The sequence below is a fragment of the Barbatula barbatula genome (assembly GCF_947034865.1).
Source record: "Barbatula barbatula genome assembly, chromosome: 12".
Classification (NCBI taxonomy): domain Eukaryota; kingdom Metazoa; phylum Chordata; class Actinopteri; order Cypriniformes; family Nemacheilidae; genus Barbatula; species Barbatula barbatula.
In genome coordinates this window covers 4,800,037-4,823,840 of record NC_136775.1, presented here as the reverse complement: position 1 = coordinate 4,823,840, position 23,804 = coordinate 4,800,037, and the positions used below count along the sequence as shown (strand labels likewise).

The 23,804-nt window shown below is 36.7% G+C and overlaps 4 protein-coding genes across 5 annotated transcripts in view; 1 reads left to right on the top strand and 3 right to left on the bottom strand.

The window, feature by feature from the left end:
- cpne4a (copine IVa) overlaps nt 1-5,031 on the bottom strand; it is a 54,947-nt gene extending 49,916 nt beyond the window's left edge. The window contains exon 1 of the mRNA XM_079470054.1: nt 4,870-5,031. The gene's annotated coding sequence lies outside the window, so the exon portion shown is untranslated. The remainder of the gene's footprint in view (nt 1-4,869) is intronic.
- A 1,974-nt stretch (nt 5,032-7,005) lies between these two features.
- cmtm6 (CKLF-like MARVEL transmembrane domain containing 6) lies at nt 7,006-13,218 on the bottom strand. Its single transcript, XM_079470053.1, has 5 exons — nt 12,845-13,218; nt 12,465-12,606; nt 8,783-8,959; nt 8,435-8,533; nt 7,006-8,321 (listed from the first exon to the last, which is right to left on the bottom strand). Exons 2-5 carry the CDS (start codon nt 12,588-12,590, stop codon nt 8,163-8,165), a joined length of 561 nt encoding a protein of 186 aa, XP_079326179.1. The 5' UTR covers nt 12,591-12,606; nt 12,845-13,218; the 3' UTR covers nt 7,006-8,162.
- Nucleotides 13,219-14,201: 983 nt separating this feature from the next.
- cmtm7 (CKLF-like MARVEL transmembrane domain containing 7) lies at nt 14,202-17,656 on the bottom strand. 2 transcript variants are annotated; one of them, XM_079469798.1, is made up of 5 exons: nt 17,353-17,656; nt 16,247-16,423; nt 16,010-16,108; nt 15,726-15,807; nt 14,202-15,576 (listed from the first exon to the last, which is right to left on the bottom strand). In XM_079469798.1, the coding sequence occupies exons 1-5, from the start codon at nt 17,461-17,463 to the stop codon at nt 15,563-15,565; spliced, it is 483 nt and encodes a 160-aa protein (XP_079325924.1). In that variant the 5' UTR covers nt 17,464-17,656; the 3' UTR covers nt 14,202-15,562. The 2 variants fall into 2 exon arrangements, with proteins under 2 accessions (XP_079325924.1, XP_079325925.1); XM_079469799.1 differs by having other exon boundaries at nt 15,011-15,570; nt 17,353-17,641.
- Nucleotides 17,657-21,077: 3,421 nt separating this feature from the next.
- On the top strand, nt 21,078-22,790 carry LOC306902145 (sialic acid-binding Ig-like lectin 15). Its single transcript, XM_079470458.1, has 3 exons — nt 21,078-21,153; nt 21,264-21,662; nt 21,769-22,790. The coding sequence occupies exons 1-3, from the start codon at nt 21,102-21,104 to the stop codon at nt 22,182-22,184; spliced, it is 867 nt and encodes a 288-aa protein (XP_079326584.1). The 5' UTR covers nt 21,078-21,101; the 3' UTR covers nt 22,185-22,790.
- The last annotated feature ends 1,014 nt before the right edge of the window (nt 22,791-23,804 follow it).

The following is a 23,804-nucleotide window of genomic DNA, read 5'->3' as shown; positions in this document are numbered from 1 at the left end:
TATGTATGTTATATGGCATTTCCGTCAACAGATCCACCAAACAATTACACGCTGGTCCTTTTGTGTTCCACTGACAAAATAACAGAATACAGGTTTATGATGAGGCTGAGTAAATACTGACAGCATGTTCATTATTCCATTAAATCATTTAGCAGACACAAATTTCCAGACTGGGGTTTAAAATAAATGCTTTAGCTATCGCATGTGAAACTGCCAAGGTAAACAGATGGCGTGCGTGCACTTCAAATCAGTTAACTGCTAGCTTTTGCTGCTATCTCCCCTGACAAGTCTTTTACAAGCAATTACCTGGCAGCAACACAGTCTGCAGGCTTGTTATACTGCAAATATCAAGACTGGAGTTGATAAACAAAGAAAAGGAAACATGTATCAAGGCTCACTTGGCAATATTTATGCAGGACGTTATGATATTAATAACGGCGAATCCAATAAATGTGTTGCTTGCTCTGACAGGTAACAACAAACTGTTTCCATCGTGTTATTAATTTAGGTGCGTAGTTTAGTGCACAGCACTGCAGTATAGTGTAAACACGCTTGCCTGATGAACCCTTCCCTTGCACACCCATGTCCAACAGAGTGTTTCTACAGGGGGCTGTTTGCATGGAGATAACCCATCTCCCACCCTAGTTTCTTCCTGTAAAGCTACAGTAGAATGTATCTGACAGCCTTTAAATTCAAGATCTAACATACAGAGATTAAATGTTGAGACATTCTTTGCAATTCAAAACTGTCTTGAATTTCTGATTTAGGGCTTGCTTCGAGCCTTAAAGCCACAGTATGAAGATTTGGACTGCTAGATGGTGCTCTTTCGAAACAACAACAAAAGGCAGATCTAAATGATGTTATGTAGGAGGGTGGAATTATGGGACATGACGTTTTGTCCACGGACGAGGTAATTAATGAATTTTATTTGATGTCATCGTAATGATTTAGCTTGCAAGGAAACGTGGAATGTAATGCTACGTTAGCCCGTGAATGATACTGGACTTTGTCAATTGATTTGGTAGCATAATGCTACACAGTTTTACATGTTTAAAAGAGTCAAACATGTCATACAGTTGTCGTTTAAAAAGTAAACTACGTTTACGCTTTTTGGGGGTTTTCTTTACTCGCCAAAGAGTAATCGTGATCCATAATAACAGAACAACAGATGCTGCGTTTCAGATGCTGTATAATCACTTCCGCATTTGCGTGTTGCTGTAGTTTCTCCAACCGGAAACTGAGGATATTGCAGAGCACCGGATATTAAGTCACTGATATGCGACAAATACTAGGGAGACAAGGGATGGGCCATTATTTTTATTAGGAATTTCTCTGGATTTGCAAATTCTTGGGTACATTTGGGATAGTGTATATCACACTGGGCAAGTGATTTTGGGATATTTAATAACAAAATACTTCCATATTGTGGCTTTAAAAAGACAATACACCCCCAAACAAATCGAAATCCCATCATCACCAACTTTCTGCTGCATAACCCATATTAGATTTTACACAGAAGTTCCACAAAACTTTTTAAAACAAGGAAAGAGATTGACAGGAATAGTTATTTTGGGTAAATTGATCTGAACCTGAATCCACAATAACTAAAAACACATAAAACCAACAAACTGGCTATTTTAACCATTCATAAACTTTAACCCAGCAACAACATACTGCATTCAATTTCACATGAGGTATTCTTTAGCACAAAATCTACAGTTGTTATGGTGATGACCCACATTTGCTCCATTGGATCAATATATGATCATAAGAAATACATGTGTAGTTAGTTCATGAGCAACACCTTTATTGAAGTGATAGTTCACAAAAAGAAAATTCTGTAATCATTTACTCACCTCATTTCAATCCTGTGTGACTTTCTTTCTTCTTCTGTCGAACACAAAAGAAGATGTTTTTAAGAATGTTGGTAACTGAACAACGGTGGTAGCATTCACTTCTTTTGTATTGATACAAAACCAATGCAAGTCAATGGGTCCGGCTGTTGTTCAGTTACCAACATTAGTACCCCATTACTGAAGGGACTAAGCTGTATCCATGTAAAGCTCATAAGCATACACACAGGAAACCAAACTCCACTTCAGATCCATAAGAATATGTTGGAATTATTTCCCCACAGCCAGATTTGTATCGTGTTTAATATGTCAAATGCAATGCATTCCGTCTGAGCAGTGTTGGTGAATGTGCGTCTATGTGTGAGGTAAGCGCCACTCTGTTTGTCCCCAGCAGACACTGGGTACTTATTCATCTCTGCTGTGCAGAGGCCACAAGCCCGATGCCTTTGATTATTTTCTATTGGAATTTATATAATTTTGTTAAAAAGTTATAAAAAGAATATGCAAAAAATGCAAGATGAAAGCAACTACTTGATTTTCTACGATTTAACACTCCTCCAGAGAAAATGTTGCTCAGGGGTGGCTCTGCCATAGCTCACATCACACTTTGCTTATAAAATGAATTATAACAAAAAAAATGTTTTAGATGTTTCTACCCGATTTGTATATAATTAATAAACAAATAAAACAACCGTGTTACCATAAGGAAACAGTAATGATCCACACATAATGTAACTATTTAAGTATAGTTAAATAGTTACATTATAGTTTTCAAAGGTTTTGATGAGAATAGCCTGAGAAATATCACACGTAAGATTTTTTAATCTCTGGAGAAAGATGTACAAAGGTCTCCTTTTTTTTCGAGTTGATTCAATTAAATTGTATTTATATAGCGCTTTTCACAATGTGCATTGTTTTACAGGGGAAAATAGAAACCTTAAAACACAAAAAAGGTAAAACACACTACATAGTGTATTATATAATAAATTCAATTATTCTAGTATATAATATCTAATAAATGCAGTCTCCCGGTCGTATATTTTGCATATTTTGCATTAAGTAAATGCTTTGCTGAAAAGATGTGTCTTTAATGTAGATTTAAAATGGGCGAGTGTGTCTGATCCTCGACTAGTGTCGGTAAGGCTATTCCAGAGTTTAGGTGCTACGTATGAGAAAGCTCGACCCCCTTTGGTGGATTTTGTTATTCTGGGTCCTGAGTTTTGAGATCTTAGAGAGCGTGATGGGTTGTAGTGTGATAGAAGCTCTGTTATGTAGGTAGGGGCTAAACCATTTAAAGCTTTATAAGTCATTAAAATAACTTTAAAGTAAATATTTAACGTGTAGCCAGTGAAGGGTTCATAACATTGGGGTTATGTGATCGTATTTTCTGGACCTGGTTAGAACTCTGGCAGCTGCATTCTGAACTAACTGTACTTTGTTTATTGATGATGCAAGACAGCCACTAAGTAAAGTGCAATACAGTAGTCAAGTCTTGAAGTCACAAATGCATGAGTAAACCTCTCTGCATCAGCCAAACACAGAGTTTTTCTGCAGTTTTTTGTGACATTTGAGATGTGATTTCGAAATGACAGGTTGCTGGCTAATATAACACATAGATATTTTACTGTATTTGTTGGAGTAACAGTACATCCTTCAATCTGCAGGTTATAATCCAAAATATTCGGTTTACGTGTCTTTCTGAGAGCTGTTCACAGAGACGCACCATTTGGGATTTGAACCTTTGAGTATCACGCATTTCTAAGCCACACATTCGACCTGAAACATGTGATTGTCTGCCACGATTGTCTTCTGAACTCATCGAAGCATAATGCACCATCTCGACGTGATAACTTTCTCTCTCCACATCAGCAGGAAATTCCCCCTCTGTAAAACCATCGAGCATAATTAGACAAACACCAATGATGACTCTCAGAAAATGAATGATGCAGTCGGTCTGAATCCCAGCAGTGTTACATCCTGCCGTCTCATTTAGCCTTATTTCCAGTCATTTACAACAAACCAATTATTCACTTGAATGTGATCAGCTCATCAGCATGCTCGATTACAAGAGGATGGGACACGGCCGCCGACAGCTATTGAAAATGATAGCTCATTATTCTTAAGGAAGTTGGCTAATCAGATGGGACGCAATTCATTCTCCAAATGGAGAAGCGTTAAATGGTTGTGACACACAAGGCACGTGTGAAACGGTAAGTAAAGATGGAATGTAAGACTATTGGCACAGTTTCCTGAAAAGGCCTATATAGTTCAGAAAATAGATTAGGGACTCAACGTATATTTTAAGTGAATTAAAGGAAAATCTAAAGATTAAAGTGTCTTGATGTACGAATGAAAATGTAACCACCACTTCTGCCAAAGAGAAACAACTTATATTAATACGGACTCTTGCACTGGAAATGCATCCTTAAACAGACATGTGCAGGTAAAGCAAACAAATAGGCTAAAGGTCTCGTGCGCTTCACTTGCTTTGACGGTTCGCCCCCATCTGGACACTGACGGAATTGCATCTTTATGAATCTTGATTGACGACCGTTGGTCGCATATTATGTACATACATTTTTTTGTTATGTACAAAAAATAACTGTTTTATAGAAAGGTATAGCGTACGGTACTTTAAAACGATATAAACAACAGTTCGCAACTGCGTAGATATTAATAGCCAGCCTATTAATTGCTTTACCTGTAAAAGTGCAGTTTACAGTATAACAATACATAACGTTTAAGAAATACAACTTACGAAGTTATTTTCTCTGAGAACTCATATTTTGCCAACCTGTTTAAAGCAATATTGTGCTTTCTCCAAGCAGAATTACCGAACCGAAATAATAACAAATCAATTCATGCACAACATGCCTTAAACACGCAACAAATATAAGCCACTTTTCCACTTTTTATTCCATAAAGTGATTTTTGTCAAAATAAAAGTAAGGGTGCACCTTTGTGGTGCACCTGCGCTCGTGCAAGGCGCTGCAATGAGAGGAATCTTTTTACTCACCTTAACAAACATGAAAATGTATCCCGGGCAAATGGATGATCCCTCTGCTCGCGATCACAAACGGAGTGTTAAGCAGATCTGCGCTGTACACGTGGAGTCGAGCTCCATCCTCACGCTGATGTGCAGATGAATGGGAGTAAAGCGCAGCGAGTGTCTCTGAGATCGCATCTCGCGCGCGCGCCTGTCCCTCCCTTCACGCGCTGAACGAGATACGAGGATTGCACGGACTAGCAGGTGCTATGAGACACAGGTAAATACGCTTTTATTTGTTAAAGTGCTACTTTATCAAACACAAACACAAGACCCGTTTTACTAAGTGACATGCAAATTAACAAATTGTGACACTGCCTGTGAACACAAACAGCTTATATTTTTGTTTTCTACATCAAATCATCCTACATGACGTTGAGTACATTCTGTAACATATAAGCTTGATATTATGTGTTGACTAAGTAACTAAGTAATGCCAAAGATTAAAATGTCAAACGTTGATGCTTGTTATCTCATAATACGATTAGACTTTAAACTGGTTTTTCAGATGATGCAGAATAATGCACATATGCTAAAGGTATTATTACAGTTCACAGACAATGTCACTTTTCCACACCTCTTCATGTCGCAGGTAAAAATATTTAATAGCATTCTATGTACATGTAGGCCATACATAAATGTTTATTTTACAGGCAACACATACAACAGAAAAAATACGTTTTTAATATGTCTCTGACAATTACGAGGTGTATCACTGAATGAGAACACTTTAGAATGACTTTAGTAGCATTATGTAACATCGATGGCAGGAATCGTCTACTGTCCATCGCAGATTGTAGCTTTGCAGGCAGCGACCTCTAGCTGTGGATTATAAAGGTGCGTCTGTTCCGTTTTGCCAAATAGTTTTTAATAAAAATGTTAATATATAAAAGCATATTTAGCGTATAAATTGTGATATGAGCAATACAAGAGGCAAATAGGCCTACATTATGTGCATGCATACAAAACGTGAAGCATAAAAACAGGTGACAGGCCATGTTAAAAATAGCCCATAGTTGTGTTTTAGTTACACAAATGTATGCTAAACCCCATATATAACCCTTAAACATCAAACTCTAATGTTTGTTAACATATGGACTACCTATACAACTAAAATAAATTACTTTGAAGATGGCGTTCAAGATGCTTTGGTCATGGTGGAAGGACGCGATTGGGAAGTGCTTTGATCCAAAAAGATTTATTTTGGAAACAATCATCATGTTAAAAACGACAACTAATAGACCCATTGAAATCTAGATTTAAGACACATCTTTTCAGCCAAGCATTGTATACCAAAAGAAAATTATGAACAGCAGCTATTCTCTTTATGCCTCGGGAGATTACGCCAAACCCAGATGAATGTCATATGCCCATCCCTAAATTAGGGACTAAACCAGATCCATCCTGGATGGACTGACTCACCATCCCAGCCCCAGCACAGGCAATCCCATCCCCAACCATTACTATTTTCCCTGCTTATAACATTCCTCTGTTGTCTGATATCGATCACAAAATAGGACCTAAACTGTTTGTACGAATGTATTTCCTAAATCACAATTTATAAGCTCTCCTTATTTTTCATAAACATTTACTCAATAACTTTTAATCAAAGTAACTAAGTTCAGACCAGTCAGAGGGGACCTGGCCCTCCCGACTGAGACTGGTTTCTTTTTCTCCATTTATCTATCATTGGACTTTGGGTTCTTCGCCACAGGGCCTTGCTGGCTTGCTCACCGGGAGACTCCATTTAATAGATATTATTTACTAGAATGAGCTTGCTTGTTCTATAAGCACCATGCACTTTGCTGTGTTTTACCTTCTCTGTGTTTCTTATTTTCTCTTTTAAAGCTGCTTCGGAACAACGCACATTGCGAAAAGCGCTATAAAAATCAAATGTAATTATATTTTTTTTAAGGTGGAACTCAGCATACTTTAAAAGTATGGGAATAGTGAGATTCTTAGACATCCAAAGACAAGGAAAAGTCTTGAGCTGTGTGCGACTCCACAGTCAACGACAGAGTGTTATTTACATAGCAAACAAAACGTCAACGGTTTGAAGCCCTTGCAATGATCATATTCCAGAACAAACAATACATGAAACAAGAGTCTGATACTTGGAACTCCAGAACTGTTTATTGCTTATAACGAAGAGATGTTCACAAAAACAGTGCTGGTAATGTGTTCCATGTGACCCTTAAGCAATGCTGGTATACACAAACCCACTACTCTTTACATTTGGAGAAATGAAAATCCACAACATTATATAACCTTCCATCGAACATGTCACTGATTTGGTTTAGTCTGATTGAATAAAAAAGCAGGTCAGCATTAAATCTGGAATTTACTGTACATATGCACAATCATATTTAACACAGGAGAAAACGCAGCGTTCCATTCTTCATCACAGGACGATAACAACGTAAGGCAAATTAGTGTCTACCAAAACTAATTTCTCTGGGTATTTTTTAAACACATTTGGGCCTATGCACATACACACAGAAACATCTGTTTGGAAAGAGTATTATTTCATTCCAAAGACATCGAATTCATCTTCTGGGATCACATGGGATCAGACAAGGAAAAATAAACAACAATTTTAGTTCCACACAATACAAAAAATATTTTCATAAAAAAACTGACTGTACACCCCTGACATTCCTTGCACAGCGAACGTTATAATCATAGGGCCAATAACGTCATCGTATTTTATTCCTAACACCTTGCCAAACTCTTAACAGTAAGACATATTTCATGATGTGCATACAATATTTACCTGTCCCACAAAACATTATATTCAATATATACAAACTGCTGTTTTTTATGATTTCAGCAATTTATCCACAGATTATTGATATTTTTGTGAAAAGATAGTGATCAAAACCTGATTCTTCTTAGAAAATACATATTATATGTTGGGAATGAATACACAATAAATAAATCGCGAATGAGCACTTCTGTAAGAAATATAATGGATCTTTGTTAAGTCATATGCAAGATGGTGGGGCAGGCTCATGCAACTACTGCAAATGTACAAACATGTGAAATTGTCAATCTGCCATAAAGAAACTATACAAAATGTCCCCTACTTCAAATCCAAAGACATCTATTGCAAGGTAAAAAACAGTCAAGGCACAAGATAACATAGTGATATGAATGGGAAACATTGAAAAAGTATAGCTACTATAAAAACAGTATTTTAAAAATACTTAAATATAACAGCATTCTGCAGATCAAATATTGGTAAAAAATACTCCCAGGACTCTTTAGTCAGTTTCATTAGCATTAAGTTTCTCACGCTCTGGCAATGGCCCAGCAGAGTTGACAGTGGGTTGACTGGTTCTGTTTTTGCATGGAATACCTCTCTCTTTATAAATCAAACCCAAGTCAATGAAAAACGCTATTGAGGCCATGAAGCCGAATATCTGCAATACAGAAGTGACAGTTGATTATTAACAATGGACAGTTGATTAACACTGGAAAATTACAGTTAAAAGCTCCATTTTATCCAAATATAAAATATAATGGAGCATCATACCATTGCAGCTTGTTCCATGGATGTCCCGCCATTGTCTGCTGCGAATACAATACTGGCAAGCAAGAATAGGACTGCCATACCTATTGTGTATGAAAAATCCTAAAGCAAATGTATAAGAATGAAAGTTAAACATTGTTGTAGTTATTGTGATATTATGATATACATTCATACATAAAGTATGTCAAGTGTAATAATTTTACATCTTTTTATTTACGTTGATGCATTTGGCACGTTTTCATCAAACAACACAATGCATTCAAGTTTGTTTGTTCCCTGGGAATCAAACCACTATGCTTTAAGTTTATATTGCAATGCTCTAGTTGAGTTACAGCAGACATGTATTCTTACCAGAGAGGACCAACTGGTAATTCCAACTTTCTGGTGCAACGTTGTGGCCAGCAGGATAAGGAGCAACAGTGTGAAGAGGAAGGCTGTGCAGCTGACAAATTCAAAGAAGTACAGCGGCCCACACGATGAGCAGTTGGACACGATCTCCTCCACCACAAACGCCACACAAGAAAAAAGCTGAGGGGACAAAGATTAAATCCCAACTCATTACGTGACCAGCAGCGGGCAGTGTCAGTAGATTACGTTTTTGATACCTTTTTCCAAGAGTAACCTAAAGTGTTAGTTGAACAGAGTTGGCAGTACCCATTTATTTCTATTGTATGGACACATTACAAATGAGTCGACATTCTTCAAAATATATTATTTTGTGTTTTGCAGAAGAAAGTAATACAGGTTTAAAATGACGGTATGATGAATACATTATGACAGAATTGTCATTTCTGAAATATCACTTTAACTGACTTACATGAGAAACATTTCACTCTCAAGTTCTTCCAAATTTGTATAAATTAAAACAACCAGTTCTTGGCCACAATTGACCACCACAGTAGAAAAAAATGACAATGGTAGTCAAAAGTGCCCCAGAACTGTTTGATTTCCTACATTCTTCAACATATCTTCTTTTGTGTTCAACAGAACAAAGACGTTTACAGAATTCTTCCTACCATGGTAGTCAATGGTGGCCAAGAACTGTTTGGCTACAAACATTCTTCCAAATATCATTCTCTGGGCGACATTTATACAGGTTTGGAACAATTCAAACTAAGTAAGTAAATTATGACATTTTATTTTGAGTTAACTGTCCCTTTAACTAAATGAAATGAATTCTTTATGGCATAAAGGTGCAAAAATAAGTCATTCTTAAAAATCTGTAAGTAATTTGTTTTTTCAACTAAACAAAAATCAACAACAACAAAAAATACAAAGTTAATACTGTTCAACTCAATCATGGAGAAATCTCATTAGAATGTAACAAGTGCAGATCAAGGACAATGGCTGTCAAAGGCAGCAGATCACCCTGGTTTTCTATGGACTCAACGTAATTGTGGTTATCTGAAATAACTGCGATGATGTTAAATAACAAGCAGGCACAACATTTATTTTTGATTTGTTATAACGAAATCTCTGCGGTACTCTTGCGACTTGAGATTCAAACATTAATTGTAGGAAGGAATAAGGCTGTTTCACAACAAGTCATTGTTATTACAGCTTAAGCAGCAAAACCTTATCACTACCCTACAGAACCTATTCAAAATCCTGTATAAAAGGGTAGCTGTTCAGGGGTTCCTGGGTCTGGCACCAAATAACAGCCGAGAGGCTCATTTCAGACATGTATTTGAGAGGACAGACTTCAAACATGTGCTCTGTGGACTTTGGGACTACGTGGCATTAAGACAAATGACAGAAGTTATAACCATAAATTCACAACCCATGAATGTTTACTTGTGTAATTTATTTATTTATTTACCCTTTACGTTTAAACACTTTACACAAATGTTGAGACAGGTTTAAACACCTGCCATACATGCTACTCGAAAAGACAGAAGCATGCAAGTGGGATCAGTACCAACAAAGCAAAAATAACTTTTTGAACAGTTTTACAGTTGCTCAATAGGCCACATCCTTTCTTAGACTCTCCTTAAAGAAGATATTTTCTGTATGTATGTATGTATGTATGTATGTATGTATGTATAGATAGTAAACTCAAAGAACATTTGAAATGTTCACAAATAAACAGAATATCAAAAGGGAATCAATGGCAATAAATAGGTGAACAAAAAACCTTCAACATCACTAACTAGTCTAAGAGAACAGCCATTACAATTGACAGGTTTCCTAAAGTGGACATATATATATATATATATATATATATATATATATATATATATGAAAAATTGTTGAATGGCATCTAAGGGAGTACAAAACGGTTAGATACTTTAAGCTGGTGAGAACCTTTAATGAAAATGACTTTTGGAACAACAAGTTTGGAAACAGGTAAGGACATGAAACTCATTGCATTGTACCCGTATCAAGATTACAATGAATCTAGATGAGGTTGTTCATGGGAAGTACCATGGCGTCCATGGGTAAAACAAAACTGAAATTTAAAGACAGAGAATTTCTAGCATGTTGTGTTTCTGCTCTTTAGGTGTAGAAATAATACTTGCATCTAGTGTTGTATACACTGTAACTATGTAATCAAATAGCGAGTCTGCCTCTGTTCTTTCAGTGAAACATGAATTTATAAAAGTAACCCTTTGTACATGACTAAACTCAACTGGCACTTTCCCAGAATAAACTTGAGAAATATTTGATGAAATCTTACTTCCTGGAGGCATGAGACCAAGTGACCTATAGGGGGTTTACAGATAAAGAGTATTTGTATGCTGACCTCTGTGAGGCAATTATTGTATAAATTCAATGAAAACAAATTGTACGGACTAATTCTTGCATTCTTGTTTTCGTGACTGATGTCATTTCAGCCTTTTGACTTTTTCTTGCCACAGCATAAGTAACAAATGCCTCAGTAATTGAATTTGGAAGCTGAAATCCAATTGTATTTAGACTAGAGTCAAAACACACAGTAATTTTTAGCACTTGACCACTTTGCATGTCACGTGAACCCACTGGTAAGAGTAAAAAAGCACACAATGCCCTTTATTAACCTTATTATAGATTATATGAATACTTAGAAAATAAAGTAACTATCCATAATACCACAGAACGGGGCTACAATTTTTGGCAAATTAATAAAAAGTCATTAGAGTAAAAGATGTTGTATGTACTTTAGATACTATAGTAAAACACAGAAAGATGTCAACACAACCTCCCAGCTTCAACTTTAACAAAACAAGAATGACCTTTTATAACTTTTTTTCCCCAGAGGACGGCACTTGTGCCAAGAAATCTGCAGCATGTGACGATTAGCAAATTACCATTTGTCACAAATGGAAAATACAGCGGAACTGAAGGGAATTTCTGACTTAAACTGGTCTTGACACAATCCCACGTGAGCAACATCCAAACAATGTTAAACCTTGTTAAGAAACATGACAAACCAAATACAGTAAAACGCACTATACGTTTATTATAGTCAAGAATCTGCTTATTTAATTCTGTCAATCTTAATTCTCTAGAAGTTCAGATGTGTTACTGTATTTGTTCTGTTTCTATATTTTTTTCTGCAGATGGTTTTTACTACATGCTACACTGTTAACGTGACAAGACAACTGGAAAACACAGACACCCAAGTGTTTACTTAATGATACGAACCATGTGTGAGACAGAATTCAGCAACAATCCTCTGTAAGAATTACAGAAACATTTGCAAATTCAAAAACAAAGTAATGCACGGTATTTCAGTGAGATTTTGGATACCTCTTTAACTAAACGTTCCCCACTACGCTGCATAATAATATGCAAACTGGGCAGAAACACAGGGTGCGTTCTTTCGACTTCATGCAGCGCTGCGCACACCGATCCGCTCACGATCCCAAAATACCGCGAGAGTTAGACCGCGCTTTTAACCAACGGTACTCTCGCGGTACTTTGATTTAACGAAACTCCCCGTACATCTATTGTTTACTATTGAAGTTTCCGCTTGACGTGTGTCTTTAAAACGTCATTAAACCCGACTAACAATTTAGTAAAACGACAGTAACCTAGTTCGAGACAAACTTACCACTTCAACCACTTTAATCCCGCATCTTATTGTGCTCAGATTTTCCGTCGGAACGATGAACCACTTTCCTTTTGGGGAGGCTTGCATTGTAGTCGCGTTGTACACCTGGTCGGTGGTGGTCGCCATGGTTTTCGATATGATTCTGAAAGCAATGAAATAAACGTAAATGTTCAGAAGCGCAATAAGGAGTGCCTGTTAAAACATGAATTAAACAAACGTGTACGCGAAAGAAACTCAAAGTAAGGCGTCTGCTAGCCACGTTGAGGAAAACGAAAGTAATTTTATTTAAGATACAGCATTGAGATAGAGACCGATAAAGATGCTGCACAGCACATTGTAAGAGAGAGTAATAATGTGATAAGTATTAAAAGATCAAATACCTGCTCGTTATATCGAATGGCTGTTTTGTGTGAGCTCTGCTATCCCACGTTCTTTGCGTGTCGAAGTTTAGCTTCCTTCACTTCCGCACTTACGGGATGTCGCTTTTGGGGGAAGGACTTGACTGTATTGCCAGTTACGCCGATAGTCTCTGTGCATGCAAACATCATTCAGCAACATTTACTTTCTTGTATTTGACAGACGCATTTATTCAAAGCGACTTACGACGCAGTCAAACGATATATATATATATATATATATATGTGGCATGAACAACTTATTGCATGAATGCATAGATGCATCTTTGGTGTGGTCTAGACAAGTTGTGCAAGTCTTCTTGCAATAACATTTGCGTTTAGTAGACGCTTTTATCCACAAGAGTTCAGGGAGAGATATGCCATACAGGAGCAATAAGACAATGGGTGCTAATACAAAGTTAACAGTTTCAACAAAAGCTAGACCACTACCTGTTGAGAGAAGAGAGAGGGTTGGGGTACATGTAAAAAAATCTTCATTTGTGTGTCAAGTATTCACAGAAGAGATGGTTCTTAGGTAGTTTTCTGAAGGTTGTGAGAGATGACTGCCCTTATGAGAAGACAAGACGCCACCCTGAACGCAGGGTTCTTGGTGGGGAGGATATCAAATACTTTGGAAGTAATATTAATGATAACAGCTGGAAGGTGGCTAGAATTCAGAGACATTCCCAGCCCGGTTGTGAGGAACAATGAATATGCAGACATAACGTCATTCAATACTCAAATACTAAGTACTCTGAAAAAAGCAAGTGTGATATAAATCCTGGAATTACTGTTTTGAGTCTGTAAATGCCATAGATCTTCCTTCCTTATACACATAATCCAAAACTTATCATTAATACACCAACCTTACTCATCGTTACTTATAATTATTTAATGACAATCACTCTAAATTGATATAATTCCAAACCTGTATTTCTTGAACGGTGAAGATCTTTGTTTCTTACATTGAAGTATTGAAGGTAAAAAAGGAGGAATAAATGCTGTGAATCACAGATTCCGGTATAGGCTATATTCAAATCATGACAATAAATTGGTTCCATTGGGTTTTTATTCTATAGAAAAAAGGAAATGTTCCAATTTCCTCTTTGGAAAAACGGTTCATCGACGTGTTTTAAATAAACACCCATTTCCTGTTAAAATCTGATTCACTTGACACCATGTATTTACAGTAAATTCTCATTTAGCCTACTTTCATTTGCAATCCTAAAATCTTACTCTGTGGCTTTTTTCTGAAGTTTTACTCCTGCCTGTGTTTGGATTTTTGGGATGTTAACCTGAGCATTTCCATTTGAGTAAAAATGACCCTAGCAAATATCCAGCAAAAGAGTTTATACAGTACATTTTATTTATGAAGCCAAAGCATGTTTTCATTATGTTTATGTCAAAACCATTGTATTGTAATTGTCACTGAGTGTAAACATTGTGTCTATGAGAATGTCTCTCTTATTTCTGAATATTTGCTGCCCTCTTGTGGCCTATTTCAATATTTTGTGAGGCCTTTTTTGTGTCTGCTGAAGCTTTGTGGGCAAAGGTTTGTGTATGCTAATGAAATTCTTCCCCACCTCATACAGTAGCCATTAACTGACTTGTAATCTTCTCATCCACTCTATCAGGTTGTTTTAGTTATCATTTGAGCAAGACACGTATGTGAATATCTATGTCAAACCCAAATCGCTCTTTTAAAGTGCTATTACTGAAAGTGTAGCCGGAGGCGAACAGACTCTGAAGGAGTTATGTTTTCAGCAGTAAGTAGCATCCTTCTCTTTCCATGGGGTCTTTATTTGGCATCATTCTTGGGTCCATTACTAAGGAATTAATTTCTCCCTATAGCTTTTTTCTTTCTAGTTTTAGTACAGTTATGACAAAGGGAAAAACTAGCACATGCCACAATTTGAAACTAAATATTGAATATACATGAACCTTTTTTTCCCCATTTTTGTTCCACAAGGCATTTCCTTCGGAAGGGGTTAAAGTGCTTTCCTGTAGCACCACCCACTTCCCTGTCACTTTCAAAGTGAACTGATTATATCCCTTTTACGTAATGGTACATGCCCAATACACCACGCTACCTAAAATTTACTTTTAGCATGCTTATTTTAAATTGGAGAAAGAGGATGTGACACAACATTTAGGACTAAGACTTTTTAAAGCACAGTGAGTGTACAAAACAAGCGACTTGCACTCGGAAACATTATGACACAATCTTCAAACATTACAGTACTGTTGAGTATACAATATCATATACAAATACTGTGAAAAGCAAAAACACTTCAACTCTTAAAATTATATTGCAGTGAGTCACCATCAATCTGCCAACTCTTTAAACTCTTAAAAACCTCAGTCATATAATACTTTAATTGCAAGCACTCTATCAATTCTAAAACACTAAATTTGATAGTATCAAATAAATAATGTAAACAGTCTTGTGGATAAATGGCCTCTTTGGCCTTTAGGCATTAAGGATAAAGGACCACATTCCACTCTTTAGGTAACATGGTCTTACAGGTGCTAAATTTAGACTTTGATCCCAGCAGCTGAATTCACATCTTGTGTCCAGAATATAGAATCATCAACAGGTGTCAAAATATCCCTTTTCAGATCCTTAAAGCACCCATCAACAATCTAAAACAAATCGAGAATCTTCCTTGATACTTTCCAGTTATGAAGATTTCATTCTTCATGTTAAACTGCTGCACCTTCAAGAAAGCATTAATATATTAAATTCTGTTAAAGTTTTCAGTTTGGAGCTTATTCAAATATCACTTTTCATTAAAGTTGATGTTATTTCTTTCTTTTACATTTTCTTGTCACAAATTGTATGGTGGTACAAAAGGGTCAAACTCACCAGTGGGTTGAGAGCCACATGTAACCTTATAAGAGGTCCATATGCTGATGGCAATAAGAAATGTAGCCATAAAGCCAAACACCTGTAAAGTAATATGTGTAAAACCAATGCATTAGTATCATCTACGATTAAATATGATTGGAAGCCAAAAATGTCGTGCAATGCACCAAAACACCTTTAAAAAGTTGTGCGCACGGATGTTGTAACATTACAGAGATGCCCTTCCTGTTTTCTCATCTACTACAGGAAGGCATTGCACTTTAGAAAACACAAATCAAACTCACAGATCCAGCGACCAAACTTGGGATCCCATAACTTTTCACGACTGCAACGATAGAAGCGATGAAAACCAGGATACCTCCTACAGCATAATGTAAAAACTCCTGTAAGAGTGAGAGAAAGTGTATGAAAATGAAAACACGCTGCTCGCTCTGCCGAGTGACCTCTGGTAAGCTAATAAGTGTGTGAAATGAAACACGTCGGTCATTGTGAAAATGGAAAAACGGTATGTGCTGACTTACTGTCAATGTCCAGTTAATGCAAGGAATTTTGCTCTGAAGTCTCATCAGATACATCAGGAAGAAAAAGAGGAAGACAATAAGGAACCATACGGTGACTACCTCGAAGTACCGTAACGCGGAGTAATCGGTCCACTGTGACTCACAATGCACACACAGGAAAGCAATGAGGAGGGTCACCTGCCCAAAACAAAAATACATAAGAAAAGGAACCAAAGAATTACAGTTCAAAGTGTCCCTGTGGCTCAATTGGTGACATACTGTCATGCACAGTAAACTATTTTTTGTGAATGTTCAGTACAATATATCCTTCATGTTCTCTTCAGAAAATACAGATTTGATATAGTCTCACAGAAATAAATGTTATCACACAAATGGCAGATGTGGCGATAGGTCAAAACTAAAGTATACTACTACTAGATAGAACATACTACGTTACAAGTATAACATACTAACAAGCATGTTAAATCCTTATCACATCATAAGTAAACAGTGAATATAAAATATTCAAGGTTTTTGTGTTAGTGTAAATATCTTTCATCACTGCTACTTTTTTTAGCACTCAGCTGTTCCACAGCATCTGTGGTTTGTGTTAACAAATTATCATCGCCATCCCACCCCCACTTTTAACACACCCACACCCTAAAACCACAACTGCGAATAAAGACCCTTTAATGGCACAGTCACTGTATAAATGGTCATACCTGTGCCATAGTCCTTATTATTACTGTAGTTATCCACAGTACTGCAAACATTATATTTCCATGACCCCATGTCCAAACAATATGGCCATAAAATTGACAAGTGCAAGCTGTCACTTTTGTGAAAATAATATGCCTTGATGAAACTTCACCAACATTCTTAACAAACTTAAAGTATACTTCGGAGAACACGTTCTGTTCTTACGTAACGTTATGAGTGCGTTAAATGTGATGATCCGGAAGTGGACAGTTCCGTTATTCGATCGATATATGTGAATGCTATGATATACGTGCCGTCAAACAATCTGACCGCATCGTCTACTTAAACGGTCTTCCTAAGATCGTGTGCATCAATCTGATTGTACAACGTTAAATAAACGACGTGACAGAAATATAACTTTGTCTTACCACTTGGCCGATTTTCAGCATTCCGTGTTGTGAAAGCGCATAACCGATGTTGCAAAATCCTCCATCCGATGTCGAGGTTGTTGTCGTTGTAGTAACTACAGTGTGAGACATTCTGATATGCTTATAAATCTAACGTAAGGACAAGACAGCGTCGATATAAAATACAATATTGTAACGCTGCTCAACTGGTTAGACTGTGAACTACAGCTGGGTGTGACCAATGGCCATTGCAAAAGTTTGCTACGGTACAGATTTCTGTGGACCCTTATAGTCGTCCACAAGGGGGCGTAACGAGACTCAGATAACCGACTAGTCTACTCGTTTAACCAATTAACTGCATTCAAATCTATACATTTTATGTTTTATGACATTTCTGTATCAATACTAGGATCAATACGTTATCCAAAAAAAAGAAACCTTTATTTAATCATTTTTATTAAAACATTTTACGTACAATAATAAACGACTTTGATTGGTCTGTTCGGATCGGCGGTGAGAAAAAATAACAAAGTGTACATCTGCAGAAACAATTATTTAAAAAAGCCTGAAAATAATTATTGTTATATGTTATTTAAAGAGCTTTAAACATCAATTCATCAACTTTCTATGTAGGTCGACTCCCTCGCGTGACCATAAACTGGGCAATTAAAACCTGTAAAAATATATACATACAATGGTTACCTAAACAAATTAGCCATTCCAAAATATTGCGATTATATGACACAAGCGTATATATATACATCACCTCTGACTGGTGTTTCTAGGGGTGAATGTCTTTCACCTAAAAACAGAAAAAATGATGTTACTATTAACTTATTAAGTTACAAATTGAATTCGATCACCCTAAAATAACTTGTTCATAAGATCCACAGGCTCATCATAATACTACAAGGAGAAAATGTGAGTGGTAGCCTAGAATATTTTTTCCGCACTATTTTAGCCATAAGAAAAGGTTACTCAAAATAATAATAACAATTAGGAAATGTTTCTTTTTGAAAAGTATGAAAATTAAACATTAAAATCAAGTCATTTGTTATAAGAATTTATCATTCACAAATAAAGCAATACTGTTTTAATATCATTTAATATTATTTTTCTTTAAGGCCTATGTAATGAATTACATCTCTATTAGATAACATAGATGCTGAGATACACGACAACAACACGTTGCACATGCCACATAAATTCATTTTACTTACCAAAGCTGACGTTGGCATAGATTGGTGTGTCATTAGGCTGATCTATAAACATTTTCTCCATCTGCAAAGTTAGGTGACTCTGGGCATTTCTTCTCTCTATAAAATAAAACATAAAAATAATCTAAATATTTTAATGCTTTAAGTATGTTTTGTTTCTATCAAACTTAGGCTGACAAAGGCTGACACCTACTTTTTACCACCACAACAACAACAAGCATCCCAAGAAACAGCAAACATCCCAGCACACAAATCCACACCAGAAGACCATCATTTAGAGGCTTCGCTGGAAATGTTCTCTCATCACGGCCAAGAGAGTTCACAGCCTGGCAGGTGAACACACCCTGCCCAGAGAATGGGATCGAGCTGATGACTATGTAGTCGCTATTCTCAGTTTTGGATATTGGAACATTCTCCTGCGATTTTGCTAAAGACAACCATTTTACTGATGGCATTGGATTCCCCCAGGCAATGCATTTCAGCATCCCACCCTGAGCTTGAGCCTGTGAGTCCAGAGTTAGATTGAGGATCTCTGCTGGAGCTACAGTGGAAAATCACAAATCATATTCAGTGGAACAACACTTGGTCTTATGGATTGTGTAAGACTCAGCCTCCTCTCTCACCTGTGATATTAAGCAGAGTGCTGGTCCTGCTCTGGTACCTCTCATAGTCCAATTCCACCCTGCAGATATACTGACTGATATCAGTAAACTGTGAGTCATTAATAACCAATGAAAGGTCTCCTCTTCTGGGGTTACCGTGGAGCCAAAATCGATTAGTTGACCTTGGATTGGAGCAAGTAAGATCCTGCATATCTGTCTGGTTGTGCAGACTGCAGACAAAAATAGTCTTTGCAACACGGTTCTGTATCCACTTAACAGTGATCTTGCTGGTGTAAGTATTTTGTCTTGGGTGTTTGAAGACACATGGGAGAATCACATTTTGACCAATAGAGCCTCTGACCTCCGGTTGCACAACTACATCCCAGTCTACGCTTGTAAAACCTGCAGATGAAAACAGATCATTCTCATTATAAGTTCAGTTTTTATGTTAAAAGTTACGTATTACCTTTATTGTCTCATTCTTAATTTTTAAAAGTGAAGAATTACATTTGAGAGTACACAGGAAAGAAAGTAAGCCCAGCTGTAATTCCTGCATCTTCTGATAAAATGTTACAGAGCCAGACAGAACTCTATAATGAAAGTATGTTGACTCAGATGGAAGGTAAAAATGACTAAAACTGGGAAATGGCTGCATGAGTGTGTTTCCGAAACTGAGTTTAGTGAACTGGTGAGTGCAAGACGTTTTGGCTGTTCAATGTTCTTTGCTAGCTTTTTCAAGCTGGATTTTTTACATGAGTTCTGTTAACAGTTGTAAAGTGTAAATCAAAGCGTCCTTTAAATACTTCTGGGAAAACTACAGGAAAGCAGCTGTGAAAACTTTATTGAAATCATCATTCACTTTATCGAAATGATCATTCTTACACGTCTTATATACCTCTTAACCACCCATTCTTGTACTGTACACTGTAAAAACAGTAAAAACAAGTAAAAAGAACAGTCAACATGAAAAGCATTAGTAAGTTATTTAACTGTATTTTTCTGGCACATACAGTATATACTGTACATGTTGACAATTGCAAAATAATGTTTACATTTTCTGAATTTTTTATTTATAGGTATGTGTTTAGGTAAAATATATTTTAGTAAAAAATCAAGAGTTTGGTTCTAAAATGAGATTTTTTCAAAAATCAGTTTTTCAAAGTTTTCAAAAATCATGTTTTTTACTGTGCTTTCCAATTAATATCAATCAAACTGCAGTTGGTTGGCTTGGATTTAAGCCACAATAACTAAAAACATACAGCTGACACATTAAAACACAACAAACCATGATAACATATTATCATGATTTTTGAAAATACTTAAAATGGAGTAATCTCATTTTGGAACTCTTAAAATACAAATATGAGTTTCTGCATTAATTTGTAGAAAATGAAAAGTGGAGTTATAGGTCTAAATAAAAGGAAAAATGCTCATCAGACCTCAAATACTGCAAAGAAAACCCGTTCATATTCATTTTTAAGCAATACAACATTAATATTTGTTACCTGTATTTGAGGAAAAGTAAAAGAAATTGTATGGGCAGTCTTTCACATTGCTGTTGGATGACTTTGTCACTCTTGAAGTTTGATTTTGTTGCAATTCAACACAGGAATTGTCTCAATACATTTAGAAATGCTGATGAAATGAAAATGAAACATAAAAATGCATGGTTTCAAAAAAGAATGAAACATTATAGCCTAAAGACTATCCTGTGGTGACAGAAAAATACAGTAAAATATTTTTTGCAAACAAAATGATACTTTTCGTCTTACAGCAACCTTTTCTAAAGCATTTCTAAAATACATGAAAACTGTACAGTACCGGAATTGGTATGAAGAATGAGTGATGTATTGCCTTGTGATATTGAGTCATTAATGGGAACATGTGGCCAGTAGATTTTTATATACCCTGAACCATAAATGCAGACAGTTTGCAGAACTGAAATGCAGACATGCAGCGCTTCGGTGGACCTCTTCACCTAATAATACTTATTTTCACTGCAGGTGAGAAAATTCTAATCAGAAATCAGAAAACATCGAAATCTGTTCATACCATAAAATAGATTCTCTTTCATTCTACCTTTCTAATCTTTATACACTTTGTTTCCTCATAGCCACAGCCAAAGACAATGACGGGTGGTCCATGAAGGTGCCCACAGAGGTCAGAGCGATTGAAGGGTACCCGATAGTGCTCCCTTGCTCTTTTACTCACCCGCACCACACCCATCCCGTCTCCATGCATGTGGTGTGGACCCTCGGCCACGGACGGGCAGCCAGCGTGCAGTTCCAATGTACGAGTCTCAACAACAGTCAGAAGTGCCAGTCAAAGCCCGACCAGGACCAGCGCTACCGCCTGGAGGGCAACCATAGAGAACATGACCTCTCTCTCAGGATCAACAGCGTGACCTTGAAGGACAGTGGCCGATATTATTGTCGAGTGGAGTTACCAGGAACCCATGGACAACCTCACGAAAGCTTTGAGAACCCACTGGGTACCCGTCTCCGTGTGGAGGGTAAGATTATTAATTCAAAGCAAATCATATTAAAGTATTTTATGTCTGTGTGCACCCTTCCAACATCTGAAAAAGTTGTTTCTTAAAAACATTTTTTTCCTACCAGCCGCACCACGTATCCTGAGCTTGTCGGCCAAGGGTACTGAAGCATCTGGCATCAAAGCCCTGTGTCTCGTTCAGGGCTCCCCTCTTCCTGATGTTCAGTGGATAGCACCAGATGGGGTCATCGGAGACGACACAACATTCCCTCTTTATCACGAGGCTGACGGGCAATACCGCACATCAAGTGAACTTCTGGATGTCAAACCTGGAGGACAGTACACCTGCGCAGCTTTAAATTCTTTGGGAAAGGATCAAGCTACGCTTTACATTTTGCCTCCTATGCCGGAGAGGTCAACCACAAACAACTCCTCTATTCTAATGTTGCTGCTCGCCCTGGCTTTAGGTACAAAGCTAATTTTAGCCTTGGGTGTGGGAGCGTGGGTAAGTTTTAGGCACAAGAATAATAGCGCGTCTGATTGAAAAACAACGGTGAAGCATGCTCACATAACAGTGTATGCCCTTTAAACCTTCGTTGTCTTTTCGTCTCTTCTGAAAAAAAGTCCTTAAAAACTTCCTCTTTAGAGGTAAAGAGCGTATGACTGTAACTTATCTTTTGTTGTTTGGCTTGGACTCAACAAGATTTAAAGAAGTATAAATATTATTTATCCAAATGTATCAATTGTATCACTCTTTACCATGCTATTACAATGATTTTTCACTGCTCAAGTCGTGATATCCACCCTAATTTGTGCGAGTTTAGAATGTCATGAGGATGAGAAAGTAATGACAGCATTGAATTTATGAACTAGACCTTAAAGTCATTTTGATGACTTAATAAAAAAATCTTTATTGTGTGTTTAATGACTATTAAATTATAATGTTGCATGACAAAAAGCATTTAATGAAATTTACCAGGAAAATTTTGTTTTAAAATTGTATTTGCAGAGTCGTTTTCAAAGTGATGCCATGGTTATATTTTTATTGAAAGATCACAAACAAATGCTTTTCCGTTGATATCATGTGTGTAGATCAATCTTTTAAAACAAGACAGAAAATCTCAAATAAATAAAACAATAAAATAGGCTTAGTTTGATTTAATGTGACTTTATTGTGTCAACTTGACATGTATTTATCATTTAAACAAGAAATCGCTGTTTTGAAAATTAAATAAAACTGCGCCTTAAAGATTCTAAAACGTCAAACTTTTAGTGACAGAATTAAACATTTTTATTTTGTCTACAGAACTACTTCATAGTTCCTTACACAGTCCTTATAAGCATTGTTTAAAATAAATTTTACCTCAACCCCCACAATAATCAAAATAGTTTAAAAATGTAATCTGTTAAAGTGACAATGTTATATATATATAATTTCTATTATTCTCTGTTGATCACTAGACATATCATTTGTTGATAAATAATAATAATATTACTTTTGCACTCAGAGTATTACATTCTTCTATTATTCACAATTAAAATATTTTAATAAAGCAACTGCTTGTTTAACTAAGTAGTTTTTCCCCCAACATTTTTTATGCCATTCTTAGATATTTTGGGTTGTTATAGCAGATGGGTCTCTTTTTGGAGCAGCAGCACGCACTCTTCCACTTAAAGATCTTCGCAGGGTCCAACGACACGGAAGCGCACAAACCTTTCTCAGGTTTATCAGGCTGTCCCTGTTCCCAGTAAGTGAAGTTCACTGGGGGATAAAAGTTATCTTCGCTCCGCCAGTACCATTCTCTGGTAAGCAGGTCTCGACGCAGACTGATCCAGCCTTCGGGGGCTTTTGGGACTGTTGTGTTTAAGACCATCTTGTCCTGGAACTGTTTACGGAAGGGCATGGCAAAGTGATCTGAATGCTCTTGGCAGTACTTACGGGACCAAAACCAATTCAAATCCTCATCACCAATTACAAATATCCCAGGAGTCACCGCACAGCCATTTGGATCTAAATCAGAGAAACAGAAATTTGCTGTTAAGATGCTCATTGAAACGTGCATATTAATGCAAAAGTGTATTATAACACATTTCACCTGGTTCGTCGCTTAAAACTATTGCTGCCCTTCCATAAATATTGTCATACTCCAACCTTTCAATCATG